Source organism: Pelodiscus sinensis, chromosome 7, assembly GCF_052426305.1.
Source record: "Pelodiscus sinensis isolate ZL-2025 chromosome 7, ASM5242630v1, whole genome shotgun sequence".
Lineage (NCBI taxonomy): Eukaryota > Metazoa > Chordata > Testudines > Trionychidae > Pelodiscus > Pelodiscus sinensis.
The window spans coordinates 34,330,547-34,345,763 of NC_143058.1; the positions used below are offsets into that span (position 1 = coordinate 34,330,547).

General features: G+C 42.1%; 1 protein-coding gene across 7 annotated transcripts in view; it reads left to right on the plus strand.

Annotated features, from left to right (window-relative positions):
• Positions 1–15,217, plus strand: part of TANC1 (tetratricopeptide repeat, ankyrin repeat and coiled-coil containing 1) — a 213,214-nt gene that overhangs the window by 103,494 nt on the left and 94,503 nt on the right. For all 7 annotated transcript variants that reach the window (XM_014575373.4, XM_075933446.2, XM_075933448.2 and 4 more), the window contains 2 exons: positions 10,470–10,600; positions 11,300–11,489. In XM_014575373.4, coding sequence (XP_014430859.3) covers positions 10,470–10,600; positions 11,300–11,489 — 321 coding nt within the window. The remainder of the gene's footprint in view (positions 1–10,469; positions 10,601–11,299; positions 11,490–15,217) is intronic.

Sequence of the window (15,217 nt, forward strand, 5' to 3'; positions counted from 1 at the left end):
CACCAGTGACTCTAGAAGCCTTTTAGTACCACGAAGGAGCTCAGGGTAACTTTGGTGCCCATGACCCCGTTCTTCAGCACTGAAGGTACACCCATGTCAGGCAAGTTCGTGCTTTCCATTCCTGCAGGGTTGGCACTGCCGCTCTGGAGTGATGACGATGACAAGCCCTTGGTTGGTACCCGCACCCCAAGACACTCCTCCCCAAATCACCCATAGCAAAATTCACTGCTGTAATGGCAACCACCTCAATGGCTGCCTCCTCCTGTGCCACTACCAGACAACTGACCCTACTGGGAATCCTGGGCACTATACCAAGCCCAGCAGCCAGAAAAGGTGCAGCCTCAGCCATCTCCATTCACACCATCAAGGGCCGCATTCCTTTCTCTCCATGGACAGATCAGCTTACCAAGAGGAAGATGAGCCAGCCGCAAGTGATGCGGACTCTTCTGTGTTTTCTCACCCTCCAGTGCATGTATCATCTTCCTCTCCTGATGATACTTTGGTGCCACCTCCTCCCACAGCAGGAGATTACTTTTGATTATTCCTGGAACTATACAGGAGGGTGGCTGACATCCTGGTAGTCTCCCTAGTGAGTCTCCTCCAAACTCAGCATAAGCTAACCAATATCTTACATGCCTCCCTGTCTGCCAACTTGGCTCTACCAGTGGACCTAGCGCTAGTGGACCCTGCCAAGATTATCTGGCAGAAGCAAGCGACAGTTCCACTGGTCTGCAAAAGATCTGACCATAAATACTATGTTGCACCACAGGGTGTTGATTTCCTGTTTTCCCACCCATCCCCTAGTTCTTTAGTTATGGGCACAGTTAACCAGAGGGGGAAAGAGAGTGCATCTAGAACCATATCCTATGAAAGGGTATGTCTACACTAGCCCCCAGTTCAAACTAGGGAGGCTAATGTAGGCATTTGAAGTTGCAAATGAAGCCCGGGATTTAAATATCCCGGGCTTTATTTGCATGTTCCCGTCTGGTCGCCATTTTTAAATTCCACTAGTCCGAAGTAACTGCCCGTGGCTGCACGCGGCAGTGAAACGGTAATTCGAACTAAGTCCTTAGTTCAAATTAACTGTTACTCCTCATTCCATGCATCTCTCCTATATGCATTTTCTCCAATCCTGGTCCTCCATTGAGTAGTCAACAAAATAAGGTCACATGCAGCCTCAGTAATTCTTATTGCTCCAGCCTGGCCAAGAAAGACTTAGTACACTTACCTGCTACAGATGTCCAGGCAGACTCCATGGCATCTTCCGTTGCTTTCTCCTCTTCTGATGCAGGAAAGCAGTCAGGTTCCCCACCCATGCCTTTGAATTCTTCACTTTCAGGCATTGTTTCTCAGTGGTGCACCTCAGTAGAAACAATATGCTATGATCAGGTCAAACAAATTCTACTGAACAACGTAGACTAAAAATCAGGAAATCTTACCTGCATAAGTGGTGCAGATTCTCACTTAGATCTGCACAAAACCATGGGAACCCATCGGTGATGCTGCTTTCAGATGTTTTAGAATCATAGAATAATAGGACTGGAAGGGACCTCAAGAGGTCATCGAGTCCAGCCCCCTGCCCTCAAGGCAGGACCAAGCTCCGTCTACACCATCCCTGACAGATGTCTGTTTAACCTGTTCTTAAATATCTCCAGAGAGGGAGATTCCACCACCTCCCTTGGCAATTTATTCCAATATTTGACCACCCTGACCGTTAGGAATTTTTTCCTAATGTCCAATCTAAACCTCCCCTGCTGCACTTTAAGCCCATTACTCCTTGTCCTGTCCTCAGAAACCAAGAGGAACAAATTTTCTCCTTCCTCCTTGTGACACCCTTTTAGATATTTGAAAACCGCTATCATGTCCCCCCTTAATCTTCTTTTTTCCAAACTAAACAAGCCCAGTTCATGAAGCTTGGCTTCATAGGTCATGTTCTCTAGGCCTTTAATCATTCTTGTCGCTCTTCTCTGTACCCTTTCCAATTTCTCCACATCTTTCTTGAAATGTGGCGCCCAGAACTGGACACAGTACTCCAGCTGAGGCCTAACTAGTGCAGAGTAGAGCGGCAGAATGACTTCATGAGTTTTGCTTACAACACACCTGTTGATACAACCTAGAATCATATTTGCTTTTTTTTTGCAACAGCATCACACTGTTGACTCCTATTCAACTTGTGGTCCACAATGACCCCTAGATCCCTTTCTGTCATGCTCCTTCCTAGACAGTCGCTTCCCATCTTGTATGTATGGAACTGATTGTTCCTTCCTAAGTGGAGCACTTTGCATTTCTCTTTATTAAACCTCATCCTGTTTACCTCTGACCATTTCTCTAACTTGCTAAGGTCATTTTGAATTATGTCCCTATCCTCCAAAGAAGTTGCAACCCCACCCAGATGGTGTCATCTGCAAACTTAATAAGCGTACTCTCTATCCCAATATCTACATCATTGATGAAGATATTGAACAGTACGGATCCCAAAACAGACCCTTGCGGAACTCCACTTGTTATCCCTTTCCAGCAGGATTTAGCACCGTTAACAACAACTCTCTGACTACGGTTATCCAGCCAATTATGCACCCACCTTATCGTGGCCCTATCTAAGTTATATTTGCCTAGTTTATCAATAAGAATATCATGCGAGACCGTATCAAATGCCTTACTAAAGTCTAGATATATGACATCCACCGCTTCTCCCTTATCCACAAGGCTCGTTATCCTATCAAAGAAAGCTATCAGATTAGTTTGGCATGACTTGTTCTTCACAAACCCATGCTGGCTATTCCCTATCACTTTATTACCTTCCAAGTGTTTGCATATGATTTCCTTAATTACCTGCTCCATTATCTTCCCTGGGACAGACGTTAAACTGACCGGTCTGTAGTTTCCTGGGTTGTTCTTATTCCCCTTTTTATAGATGGGCACAATATTTGCCCTTTTCCAGTCTTCTGGAATCTCCCCTGTCTGCCATGATTTTTCAAAGATCATAGCTAAAGGCTCAGATACCTCCTCTATCAGCTCCTTGAGTATCCTGGGATGCATTTCATCAGGACCTGGTGACTTGCTGACATCTAACTTTCCTAAGTGATTTTTAACTTGTTCTTTGTGTATCCTATCTTCTAAACTTACCCTCTCTCTGCTTGTATTCACTACGTTAGGCACACCTCCAGACTTCTCGGTGAAGACCGAAACAAAGAAGTCATTGAGCATCTCTGCCATTTCCAAGTTTCCTGTTACTGCTTCTCCCGCCTCACTAAGCAGTGGGCCTACCCTGTCCTTGGTCTTCCTCTTGCTTTTAATGTATTTATAAAAGGTCGTCTTGTTTCCCTTTATGCCTGTAGCTAGTTTGATCTCATTTTGTGCCTTTGCCTTTCTAATCTTGCCCCTGCATTCCCGTGTTGTTTGCCTATATTCATCCTTTGTTATTTGTCCTAGTTTCCATTTTTTATATGACTCCTTTTTTATTTTGAGATCATGCAAGATCTCCTTGTTAAGCCAAGCTGGTCTTTTGCCATATTTTCTATCTTTCCTACACAGCAGAATTGTTTGCTTTTGGGCCCTTAACAATGTCCCTTTGAAATACTTCCAACTCTCCTCGGTTGTTTTTCCCTTCAGTCTTGCTTCCCATGGGACCTTACCTACAAGTTATCTGAGCTTATCAAAATCTGCCTTCCTGAAATCCATTACCTCAATTGTGCTGGTCTCCCTTCTACCTTTCCTTAAGATCATGAACTCTATTACTTCGTGATCACTGTCCCCTATGCTGTCTTCCACTTTCAAGTTCTCAACTAGTTCCTCCCTATTTGTTAAAACCAAATCCAGAACAGCTTCTCCTCTGGTAGCTTTTTCAACCTTCTGAAACAGAAAGTTGTCTCCAATGCAGTCCAGAAACTTATTGGATAGCCTGTGCCCCGCTGTGTTAGTTTCCCAACATATGTCTGGATAGTTGAAGTCCCCCATCACCACCAAATCTTGGGCTTTGGATCGTTTTGTTAATTGTTTAAAAAAGGCCTTATCCACCTCTTCCACCTGGCTAGGTGGCCTGTAGTAGACTCCTAGCATGATCTCACCCTCGTTTTTTACCCCTTTTAGCTTAACCCAGAGACTCTCTACACAGCTATCTCCTACGTTCATCTCCACTTTAGTCCAAGTGTGTACATTTTTAGTATACAAGGCAACCCCTCCCCCCTTTTTTCCCTGTCTGTCCTTCCTGAGCAAGCCGTACCCTTCCATACCAACATTCCAATCGTGCGTCCCATCCCACCAGGTTTCTGTAATACCAATTATATCATAGTTGTATTTATTGGTTAGCAATTCCAGTTCTTCCTGCTTATTACCCATACTTCTTGCATTTGTATATAGGCATCTAAGATACTGATTTGATCTTGCCTCCCTGTTGTGCCCTGACCCTCCTTTCTCCTTGCCATTATAGGCCGTAGTCCCCCCCCATTTCCAACCCATCTCCCAGTCCCGCACATTCAGCACTTACCTGTGGGCTTTGCTCACCTGTCCCCGTCAAACCTAGTTTAAAGCCCTCCTCACAAGGTTAGCCAGTCTGTGTCCAAATACCTTCTAGAACTGAAACACTCGAGTGTTTTACTTAGTTCATTAAAAATTAATCTTGCAGCTATAACTGCTTTTCATCTGCCCATTGACAACAAATCTGTCTTCGCCCATCCAACAACCAAGCACTTGCTTAAGGGAATGCAGAATACTCCCCCCCCCCCCCCCCCCCCCGCGTCAAACCTTCTTGCCCAGCCTAGGACCTCAGTTTGGTAGTCCAGGCCCTTACCCATTGGCCATTCAAACCCCATGGCGACATGCTCCACCTTTCTATGAAGGTGGCTTTATTGGTGGCTGTCACATTGGTGCATTTATGGCAGACTCCTCCTCCTACTGCTTCATGGTATTCCATAAGGATAAAGTTATCTTGAGCCCTCATCCGAAGTTTGTACCAAAGGTAACCACCTCATTTCACTGCAATGAAACTATAATCATATCTGTTTTTTTCTCAAAGCCTCATGCTCACATGAAAGAGGCAATATGGCACACTCTGATGTATGCAGAGTGATTGTCTTTTACTTGGCTAGGACAAGCAGAATCCGCAAAACACTTAGACTGTTCATATCCACTACACAGAGATCACTGGGCTTGTCAGTTTTGACCCAGAGGCTGTCCAGATGGAGAGTGGACTGCATCCAGTTGTCCAGTTCTGTCTTTGACCAAGACCCTCCATGGCGGCTTCTACAGCTTATCTCATTAACATATCTCTTATGGGTATGTGCAGATCCACTACGTCAGGGGTGGGCAATAATTTTTTACAAGAGGCCACTTCAGAAACTTTTGAAGTGGCCCTCGGCTGCCCTGCAAGTGGCAGACCCTCAGGAGGAAGGGGTTGGGGAAGAACACTTCCCTGTTTCCGCACAGACCCTGATTGGTTTGGAGGTGTGCACAAAGTCTTTGCCTCCCCCAAGAAACCCACCAGCTGTTCTGAACATCTAGCGGTTACCTCTAGGCACCCATGCTCTGGTGGTGGGAAGAGACTTTGTGCTACCCCCTGTCCCCAGATCAATCAGGGCCTTGGGTGAGCACGCAAAGTCTCTTGCTCCCTGCCCTTATCCTGCAAGGGTACACCGTGCTTAGAGTGTCTGATTGGCCTGGGGGTGGGGGAACATGAGAAGTCTCTTAGGGTGTGTCTAGATTACAAGGTCAGCTGCTTGTCCCGCTTCTGCCCAATCAACCCAAGATCCCTTTCCCACGTCCCCCGCTGCCGCTCTGCTTTTACCACCGCGTCTCCCTGGTCTGCTGGGGGGGGAGGGGGGCGCTAGCTCCGCGTCTTCCTGGTCTGCTGGGGGGAAGCGCCCCCTGCGCCGTTGGAGGCGGCGACAATGGGGGAGGCAACCCGCACTAGCAGGCCCCACCTTCTCCCCCCTCTCCCCCGGTTCGTAACTAGGGGTCCAACTTAAGTCGGACTGACGTAACCCGGGGACTGCCTGTAGTTAATTCCTTCTGATGCAGCAAAGGAATGGAGGAAACGGTTGGCCGTGCATATTTAGTAGCGGCACCATATGTGCCATCTGCTCCATATGCACAGCCTACCATAGGGCATTGCTACCAAAAAAACCTCAAACTAGGCATGCAGTGGCACCCAAGCACCTAAGGTGCAGGTCCCATAGGGACAACCATTTCGAAGAACGTCTGTTACTGCACAAGGTGAGTAACCCTCTCTTATCTTGAGTATAGTAGTGAATTTCACTAGAACATGACCACAAGCCTGAAACAAAACACTATTTTAAAAATAATCATGAATCACAGAAAGCAAAGGAATAAAAGATCATCATTAGACACTTTATGATTGTTCTAGTTTTATTTTTGTAGAACAAAGTAAGCTCTTAGTACACTTAATCTAAGGCCAATGGAAATGTAACAAAAAGGAATCACTGTAAACATGGATTAGTTGTAGTCCAACACAATTAAATATTAAGTGACAATTGATAATAGCCAATGCATTTTGAAGTCCGAATGGTATCTTTGACGTTTCTGTAGGGTTAATTAGTTCTACTTTGTAAGCTAAGTATCTAAATGAGCTAAGTTGTAATGAATTTGGATATAACACATGTGGAAATCGAGAAGTTAATAGAAAACTCCTGATTAACAAGAGATCTTTTTCTTCTTGTTGTTGTTTTAAGTGTGGTTCTACTCTGTAAAATGACTTAAGTATTTGAAAGTTACATATTTCTCTCAGAGAAATGGCTGTTACAACTACCTGAGCTGAAAATTTAATCTTTAGGTTGTGTTCCTTCCTGTCAGTCATCAGCACCTATTGAAAAAGTTCTTGAGGCAAAAACCCTAGAATCATAGAATCATAGAGCTGGAAGATCTTAGAAGGCCATCAAGTCCAGCCCCCTGCCCAAGGCAGGACCAATCCCAATTAAATCAACCCAGCCAGGGCTTTGTCAAGCCGAGACTTAAACACCTCTAGGGATGGAGACTCTACTACTTCCCTAAGTAACCGATTCCAGTGCCTCCTAGTGAAATAGTTTTTCCTAATATCCAACCTGGACCTTTCCCACCGCAACTTGAGACCATTGTTCCTTGTTCTGCCATCCATTACTACTGTGAACAGCCTCTTTGGAACCTCCCTTCAGGAAGTTAAAGGCTGCTATCAAATCCCCCCTCACTCTTCTCTTCTGCAGACTAAATAGACCCAGCTCCCTCAGCCTCTCCTTGTAGGTCATATGCTCCAGCCCCCTAATCATTTTGGTTGCCCTCCGTTGGACCCTCTCCAATGCATCCACATCCTTCCTGTAATTGGGGGCCCAGAACTGGACACAATACTCCAGATATGGCCTCACTAGAGCCGAGAAAAGAGGAATAATCACATCTCTGGATCGACTGGCAATGCTCCTCTTAATGCAAACTAATATGCCATTAGCTTTCTTGGCTACAAGGGTACACTGTTGACTCATGTCCAGCTTCTCATCCACTGTAACCCCCAGGTCCTTTTCTACAGAACTGTTACTTAGCCAGTTGGTCCCCAGCCTGTAACAGTGCTTGGGATTCTTCCATCCCAAGTTCAGGACTCTACACTTGTCCTTGTTGAACCTCATCAGATTTCTTGTGGCCCAATCCTCCAATTTGTCTAAATCACTCTGGACTCTATCCCTGCCCTCCAGCGTATCTACCTCTCCCCCTATCTTAGTGTAATCTGTAAACTTGCTGAGGGTGCAATCCATCCCCTCATCCAGGTCATTAATATAGATATTGAACAAAACCAGTCCCAGAACTGAACTTTCGGGCACTCCACTAGAAACTGACCGCCATCCTGACATTGAGCTGTTGATCACTACCCACTGGGCCCGACCTTCCAGCCATCTTTCATCCATCTTACTGTCCATTTAGCCAATCCACATTCCCTTAACTTGCTGGCAAGAATATTGTGGGAGACCGTATCAAAAGCCTTGCTAAAGTCAAGGTATATCACATCCATTGACTTTCCGATATCTACAGAGCTAGTTACCTCATCATAGAAGCTAATCAGATTGGTCAGGCATGACTTGCCCTTCATGAATCCATGCTGACTATTCTTGATCATCTTCCCCTCTTCCAAGTGCTTTAAAATGGATTCCTTGAGGATCCCCTCCATGATTTTTCCAAGGACTGAGTAAAGACTGACTGGCCTATAATTCCTTGATCGTCCATCTTCCCGTTCTTAAAGATGGGCACTACATCCTTTTTCCAATCACCTTTTTCCAATCACCCGGAATCTCTCCTGATCTCCACGACTTTTCAAAGATAATGGCCAAAGGCTCTCAGTGACATTTGCCAATTCCCTCTGTACCCTCGGATGTATTAAGTCTGGACCCATGGATTTATGTACTTTTAGTTTTTCTAAATAGTTCCTAACCTGTTCTTTCCCCACCAAGGGCTGTCCATCTTCATCCCATCTTGTGTCACTTAGTGCGTTAGTCTGGGAGCTAACCTTGTCTGTGAAGACAGAGGCAAAGAAAGTATTAAGTACTTCAGCTTTCCCCACATCATCTGTCACTGAGTTACTGCCCTCATCCAGTAGGGGCCCTGCACCTGCTCTGATCACCTTCTTGCTAACATGCCTGTAGAAACCTTTCTTGTTATCCTTCACATCCCTTGCTAGTCGCAATTCCAATTGTGCTTTCGCTTCCCTGATAACTCTCCTGTGTTCTCGAGTTATACATTTATACCCCTCCTTAGTCATCTGTCCAAGTTTCCATTTTTTGTAAGCTCCCTTTTTGTGCTTAAGATCACCAAGGATTTTCCCGGTAAGCCAATCCGGTCTCCTATCATATTTGCTTCTCTTGCTACTCATTAGAATGGTTTCTTTCTGTGTCTTCAATAAGGCTTCTTTAAAATACTGCCAGTTCTCCTGGGCTCCTTTCCCCTGCTCTTCTACACCATGGCTTTGTTCCATTTGAAAAACAAAAAAAGAATAGCTTTTTGACTCACCCTCTTGGGCTAACTTCTGTTTGTCACTAAAGCATCAGCAAGCATGACTCTGAATACACACAAGAAATCATTCTTTTTAACATAGTCATTTTTCATATTAGAATATTGCCTACAATAACTAATGGATAAAGTGGTTTTTACAGACTTAAACAATAGCAATTCATATAAGTTGAGTTGAGATTTTCTTGTCAATACCAAATTTAATACATTGACATAATGGCCAAATTAGTTATGTATTTAGTAGAGCTGGTATCTTGACATATGAAGGAGGTAACCTGAAAAATTAATTCACCACATACCATTTATAAGGGAGTTTCCCTGAGCACCGCTAACTCCACCCGTGGTAGGCAGTGTCAGAGCCCATTCTGCTTCTGTCTCTTCCTAAGGGCTTTCACCTCACTATGACACTTTCACAATAACTTCTAAAGTGGTGAGTGACAAAACCTAGGGAGCGTCCCACAGGCACCTCTCCTTTGTTGGCCGATATCCATTCAAAATTGTATACATTATGCTTTCATGCATATCCTCATCTACCAATTTATGTACATTGATTCACTGCTCAAGTACACTTCTGTGCCATCTTAGCAATGTTGCAGAACTCCCAGCAAATTTCTTGACCATAAATACTAAATAGGGCTGCCATGTTCTGTTCAGTTGTAATTTGGAGAACAGCAATTGCAGGAGTTTAGAGGAATTGGAACCCAAATACTTACACCTTCCCAAATCTCAGTTGGATGGTTAAGAGAAAGTAACGTTTAGTTACTTTATTCAAAACTGCTAGGCTGCACTATGTTGTTGGGTGTTTTTACTTGTGCATCTAATTTGAAACTGGAAATCAAAACTAACTTTGTACTGTTTGTGTAATACCACTGAATGTCAAATATGTTTTTTATCAAAGAGCATGTTGAGGTGCATTTGCTGTTGAGAAGACAGGATGAGGAAGTAGTCTGAGGTTCTTGAATTAGTGCATCAGCTAGATATTTTTTCCTAAGCAGTGAAATAATTAATTTGAATATTTTAAAAGTGCCTTTTTTAGATTTTGGCATTTAGAGGAAAGCTAGCTGTTCCAGTCCATCTGTAGATTTGGGAAGAGAAGACTGCACTGATTTACATTCAGTTATGAGTTTTCTTTGTAGTCATAAGGTCTAACAATTTTTAAAATTTAAAGTTAGATTTTGGAGTGCAATGATTTCAGCTAGTTGTGGATAATACTAGGTTATTGATTACTGAACATATCTTAAAAATCAGACAAAAATGCAAATGAACTTAAGACAAATCTACCTTTTAAAGCTTATTACACAAAAAAGTAGGACATTTATCTACTGCACATATTATAGTCTGTTAATTAATCCTTGAACATAGAAAAAAATTCGTGTTGGGAATAAAAATTCTTTAAATTTTTGATTAAATATTAAATTTACCTTTTTGAAACAATTTCCAAATGTAATACTATATTCTTCATTAAAGTTACATCTTTTATTTTGGTACAGACAGACAGCCTGATAAAGAATCAAACTGTTCACCTGCAGCACAAGAACTGATGACAAGATTGGGATTTTTATTGGGAGAAGGGATACCAACCTCTGGGCACATAATTGTAGAAGAAAAAAATGAAATGATGGTATGATGAAAGAACATTGTTACTTCTCATTTTTACTCTGAGATAAGAACTATTTTCCTAAGAGTCAATTTTAGAATGGTTTGTTAGAGGAATATGTTAGTAAATGGTTAAAATAGCAGATCTTCTGAGTAGTACACTTGTGTTTCCCCCCCCCCCCCCCTCCTGTTGAGCCCTGTTTCACTTCTGCTTTGTGATGTCTGTATTTGGAAGCAGTGAGGGGAGAGAAATGAGAGGCTGATGTCTTATCTTTCTACAAGAATGTCATGTGTTGACTGAGACCCACTCAATACCACCAGTCTTTATCCTTCTCCAGGCCTCATAAATCTTACAGCATTAACTTAAATTTCAATGGTGGTTAAGTGTGAACGAGACCAGGATCTCAGAGTTTAAATAGAAAGAATGAATAAAGCATTTGTTTTCACCAAAATGTCTAAAAGAAAGAAAATCTGCCTTGCAGCAAATGTTTCCTAGAACTGTGTGTTTCTCCTTTATTTCTTCAAAATCATCACATTTGAAAGAGTAGGTCACGAACATGCCATTGATCCTCTCAAATCACTGAAAATAAAATGTAAGAATTAAGGTTCTACTCAGAAGTGGGTTCAGGTTTGTCATCCTTCTATTTCATTCCAGTAATTTTAATGTTCAAGAAATGATGTGCTGTCTTCTGTGCTGTAATTGTTTGTTTCATTTATGTTGTAGTGCACAGTAGCCAGTCAAGGAGTCAGCCCTTGCTCTACACTAACAAGCAGCACTACATCACCCAGTACTGATAGTCCCTGCTCAACTCTGAATAGCTGTATTGGCAAAACAGCAGCTAATAAAAGTAGTCCCTGTGGGACCATTAGCAGCCCTAACTCCACACTGGAAAGCAAGGACAGTGGAATTATAGGTAAGCAACAGAATTGTTAGTAATACAAAAACTTAATAGATATCTTTTATGGTTGTTTTGTGTTTATATAGAGAAACGTACCTGACAACGAGATGTTCTCTGATCTAATTCCACTTAATAGTATGGCTCTTGTTCCTATGCTTGAGAGAATTTAAAATTGCTGCTCTTTCTCTAACAGCATTGTCATTTCAAATGTGCATTTTGACCTTTTCCTGCCCATGGTTCTGATACCCATTATTTCTTTTTCTTTTTCTTTACCCTTCTTGTTAGGTTTCTCTTCAGTTCTTTCTCTGTTTTTTAATAATTGCCTGCACTTCTACCCTTCCCTTGTCACCCTCTTTTTGGCATGTTCTTCTGCACAGTAGTATTTTCCCATGATGATGCTCACAGTCGTTTGAAATGAGTCTTAGCTTCCAACTAAATAGTATTTAGGATTGCTGCTGCAGGGAAGTGCTACTGTACTGTTTGTGAGCACAGTCAGATCATGCTAATTTAAAACAATACAGGTTTTTCCAATGTGAATACGGGTGGAAGGAGAATTTAAGCTAGGAGAAGAGACTAGTGAAATTCTGCTGATCCTTCATAAAATGGATAACTTTGGGCAGGAGTAAACATAGAGGTCTCACAGTTATTCATATCATGGAAGGAGCCTCTCTGGATTGAAAGCTGCCATCATAGTAAAAATCAAGGGTTAACTTCTTTTCCATTGCTAAATACCTTAATATTTAAACAACAGTATCCATACTAAGTGAAAATTCAAAACTCTGCATTTTTGTGTCTTCCATCTTCTCTTTCTGTCCTCTCTCCTGAACAGCATAGTCTTATTTTTGTGTCTTTTATAGCACTGAGCATACTAATGCTTGATAGAAACACACAATACAAAAAGTCTTGGGAAGTATTTGTCATGATGTCAGTACCTTCATTTAGAGAATTGGCTGGTGAATCCCTGAATACAGGCTGTTGTCTTACTGTTATTTCCCAGCAGGATCCCAGAATAAAATAGAAAGATCATCTGTCCTGTTTAAACCAAGCTTTAATTGAGTTATATCTGTATGTAAAGATTAGAACATTTTATTATAATAAAAGTATGATGCTGGCAGACCAGGTGCCAGGCAAATTCATTTGGGTGTATGTTCTTCAAAGTGATTGTTAAATATATGAGAGCATTTCTCATTTAAGTTTCATGAAAACTAGTGAGATGTTACTTGTATTGCCTTCATTTATCTGTATCTTGTTATAATGTAGTAGCAAACATTTATATTATGTATGCCCCAGTGACTGTAATAGTCCATCAAACTAGAAAGAAGCCATGGGGAATGCAAATGAAGAATTTTCACAGAAAATTGCTAATTTCAAAGCAAGTGATATAATTGTGTATAATGATCAGAAGTTAAAGATTCAAAATGCATTCCTCACCCCTGTCATCAAAGAAAAAAACTACATGATAGTAACCCTGTCAGCTTGTTTTCTGAGAGAAGAAGCTATAGATATGGATTCAAAGAAAGATCCTTCATCTCTGGATTGTTTAGACTCTTAGGGTATATCTACACTGCCACCCTAGTTCGAACTAGGGTGGCTAATGTAGGCATTTGAAGTTGCAAATGAAGCCCAGGATTTAAATATCCCGGGCTTCATTTGCATCTTGCCGGGTGCCGCCATTTTTAAATCCCTCTTAGTGCGGACTCCGTGCCCGCGGCTACACGCGGCATGGAGTAGGTAGTTTGAATTAGTCTCTCTAATTCGAATTACTGGTACACCTCGTTAGAGAGACTAATTCGAACTACCTACTTCGTGCCACGTTTAGCCGCGGGCACGGAGTCCGCACTAACGGGGATTTAAAAATGGCGGTGCCCGGCAAGATGCAAATGAAGCCCGGGATATTTAAATCCCGGGCCTCATTTGCAACTTCGAATGCCTGCATTAGCCACCCTAGTTCGAACTAGGGTGGCAGTGTAGACATCTCCTTTGAGGGGAGAGTGCCATATGCAAAGCAGAGATCCTGAAGGAAACTTGAAAAGACTTTTGAGAAACTGAGAGTTTATTACATCACTGCCACCATTTGAAATTACAGACCGTGACTCACTGGTGCATATGTTTTACTTGCTTTAACTTCTCAATAATGCTAATTACTTTTATTAGGTAATAACCCATTAGTTAGTTTATTATAAAACTGGCTACTAGTGTTGTCTTTAGAATAAGATCTAGAGTGCCTATTGATATGAGACATGTGACTGGACTCTTGGGACTGGAAACAATCTGATGTGGTGTGATTTTTGTGGGTGTATGTAAGTGATCTTTTATCACAAAGCTTAGTTTGTCCAGATAGCAAGATAAACTGGAGGATGTAAGTAGACTGTCTCTGACTTTATGATAAGCCTAATATAGTGACCCTGGAGTTCACATTTATTACTGGCTTGGTGAAATTTAATTATAGAACAGCCACCACCAATTTGGGGAGTCTTCCCTGTTTTCTGATAGTCTGCCCTCAGGTAGGCACTCAGTCATGAGACGATCCAGACAGCATGACAGATTGGCAAAGTAACAGGATTCATGTGCTACAGGTCAGCTAGCCTTAAAGGTAGTAACCCAACACTGTTAAAAGTTTAAATTTGATATTGAGAGTTTTAAGGGTTAAAGATAAGTTACAGTGAGCGAATCACAATCATATGAGAGCCTTGACACACAAGAGCTTTTAAAATGTGTAAAAATATGGGAATATCCCATAAAAGAGCCTCAGAACAGGAACCGAGTGCTTTGCTTTTATAGACTTTGACCATGAAAAAGGGTCTGAGCATTCCCATATTGAAGATGCTACAGAGACCATTGCAAGAGAACCAGTTTGACTGAGGCATCTGGAAGCCAAGAGAGAATGTGAATACGAAATAAGGATGAGGGAACTTTGGATTAAAGAAATGGAGGAAACTCAAGAAAGATGCAAAGCTGATGCTGACATTGAGTTGGAAGCCCACCAAGGACATATGGAGCAGCTAGCGAAAGAGAGCAAAACTTGTGCCCTGCAGCTCAAAGTCCTGGAGCAACAAAAGGAGCAATCTCAGACTGCAAGTACATCCATATTCAAATGCAGAGAGTGGGAGGAATCCTGCTGCTTTATCAAGAGACTGACATGTACAGAAAGAAAATAACTTAAATTTGTAAGAGAGCTTAAAATTTTTTAAAGAAACAGACAGTTCCAGACAAGAGGTGGCCACGGCCCACACAACAGACGTAGTTTAAATCCTGTCTCCTTCTCCACAGACAATACCAGCAGGAAAAACAGTGACGCTTACGTATGATACACTCACATAAGGGAGAGCATGAGAGAGATGTACTGTAGCTACTTGTGTAAGGACACATGTACTAAGAATAGAGTATGAGAGGAGGAATGCCTGGCTATTAATGAAAAGTATCAAAAAGTAGTAAATCGCTAGGAAGTAAGGTTAGCTTAATATAATGTTAATAAAATGCAATTATCTACATTTAATCATAAAAGGCCTTTACCTGAAGCAATAATTTTATAAAAGGAGCTTACCAATAAGGAAAGTGGTTGCAATGAAGAGACATACCCTTCTCCATTAAGCAGCATTCAGTTGGCACTCAAGAGACTTGCTGCTTAATTTCTGTGTACATTTAAGATTAAATATTATGAATATTTTTCTGTTATGGGAACTGACATGTATGACTGTATTGAGCAGTTCCTGTCCATCTTCAAGAAACTGTGAGGGATTTAT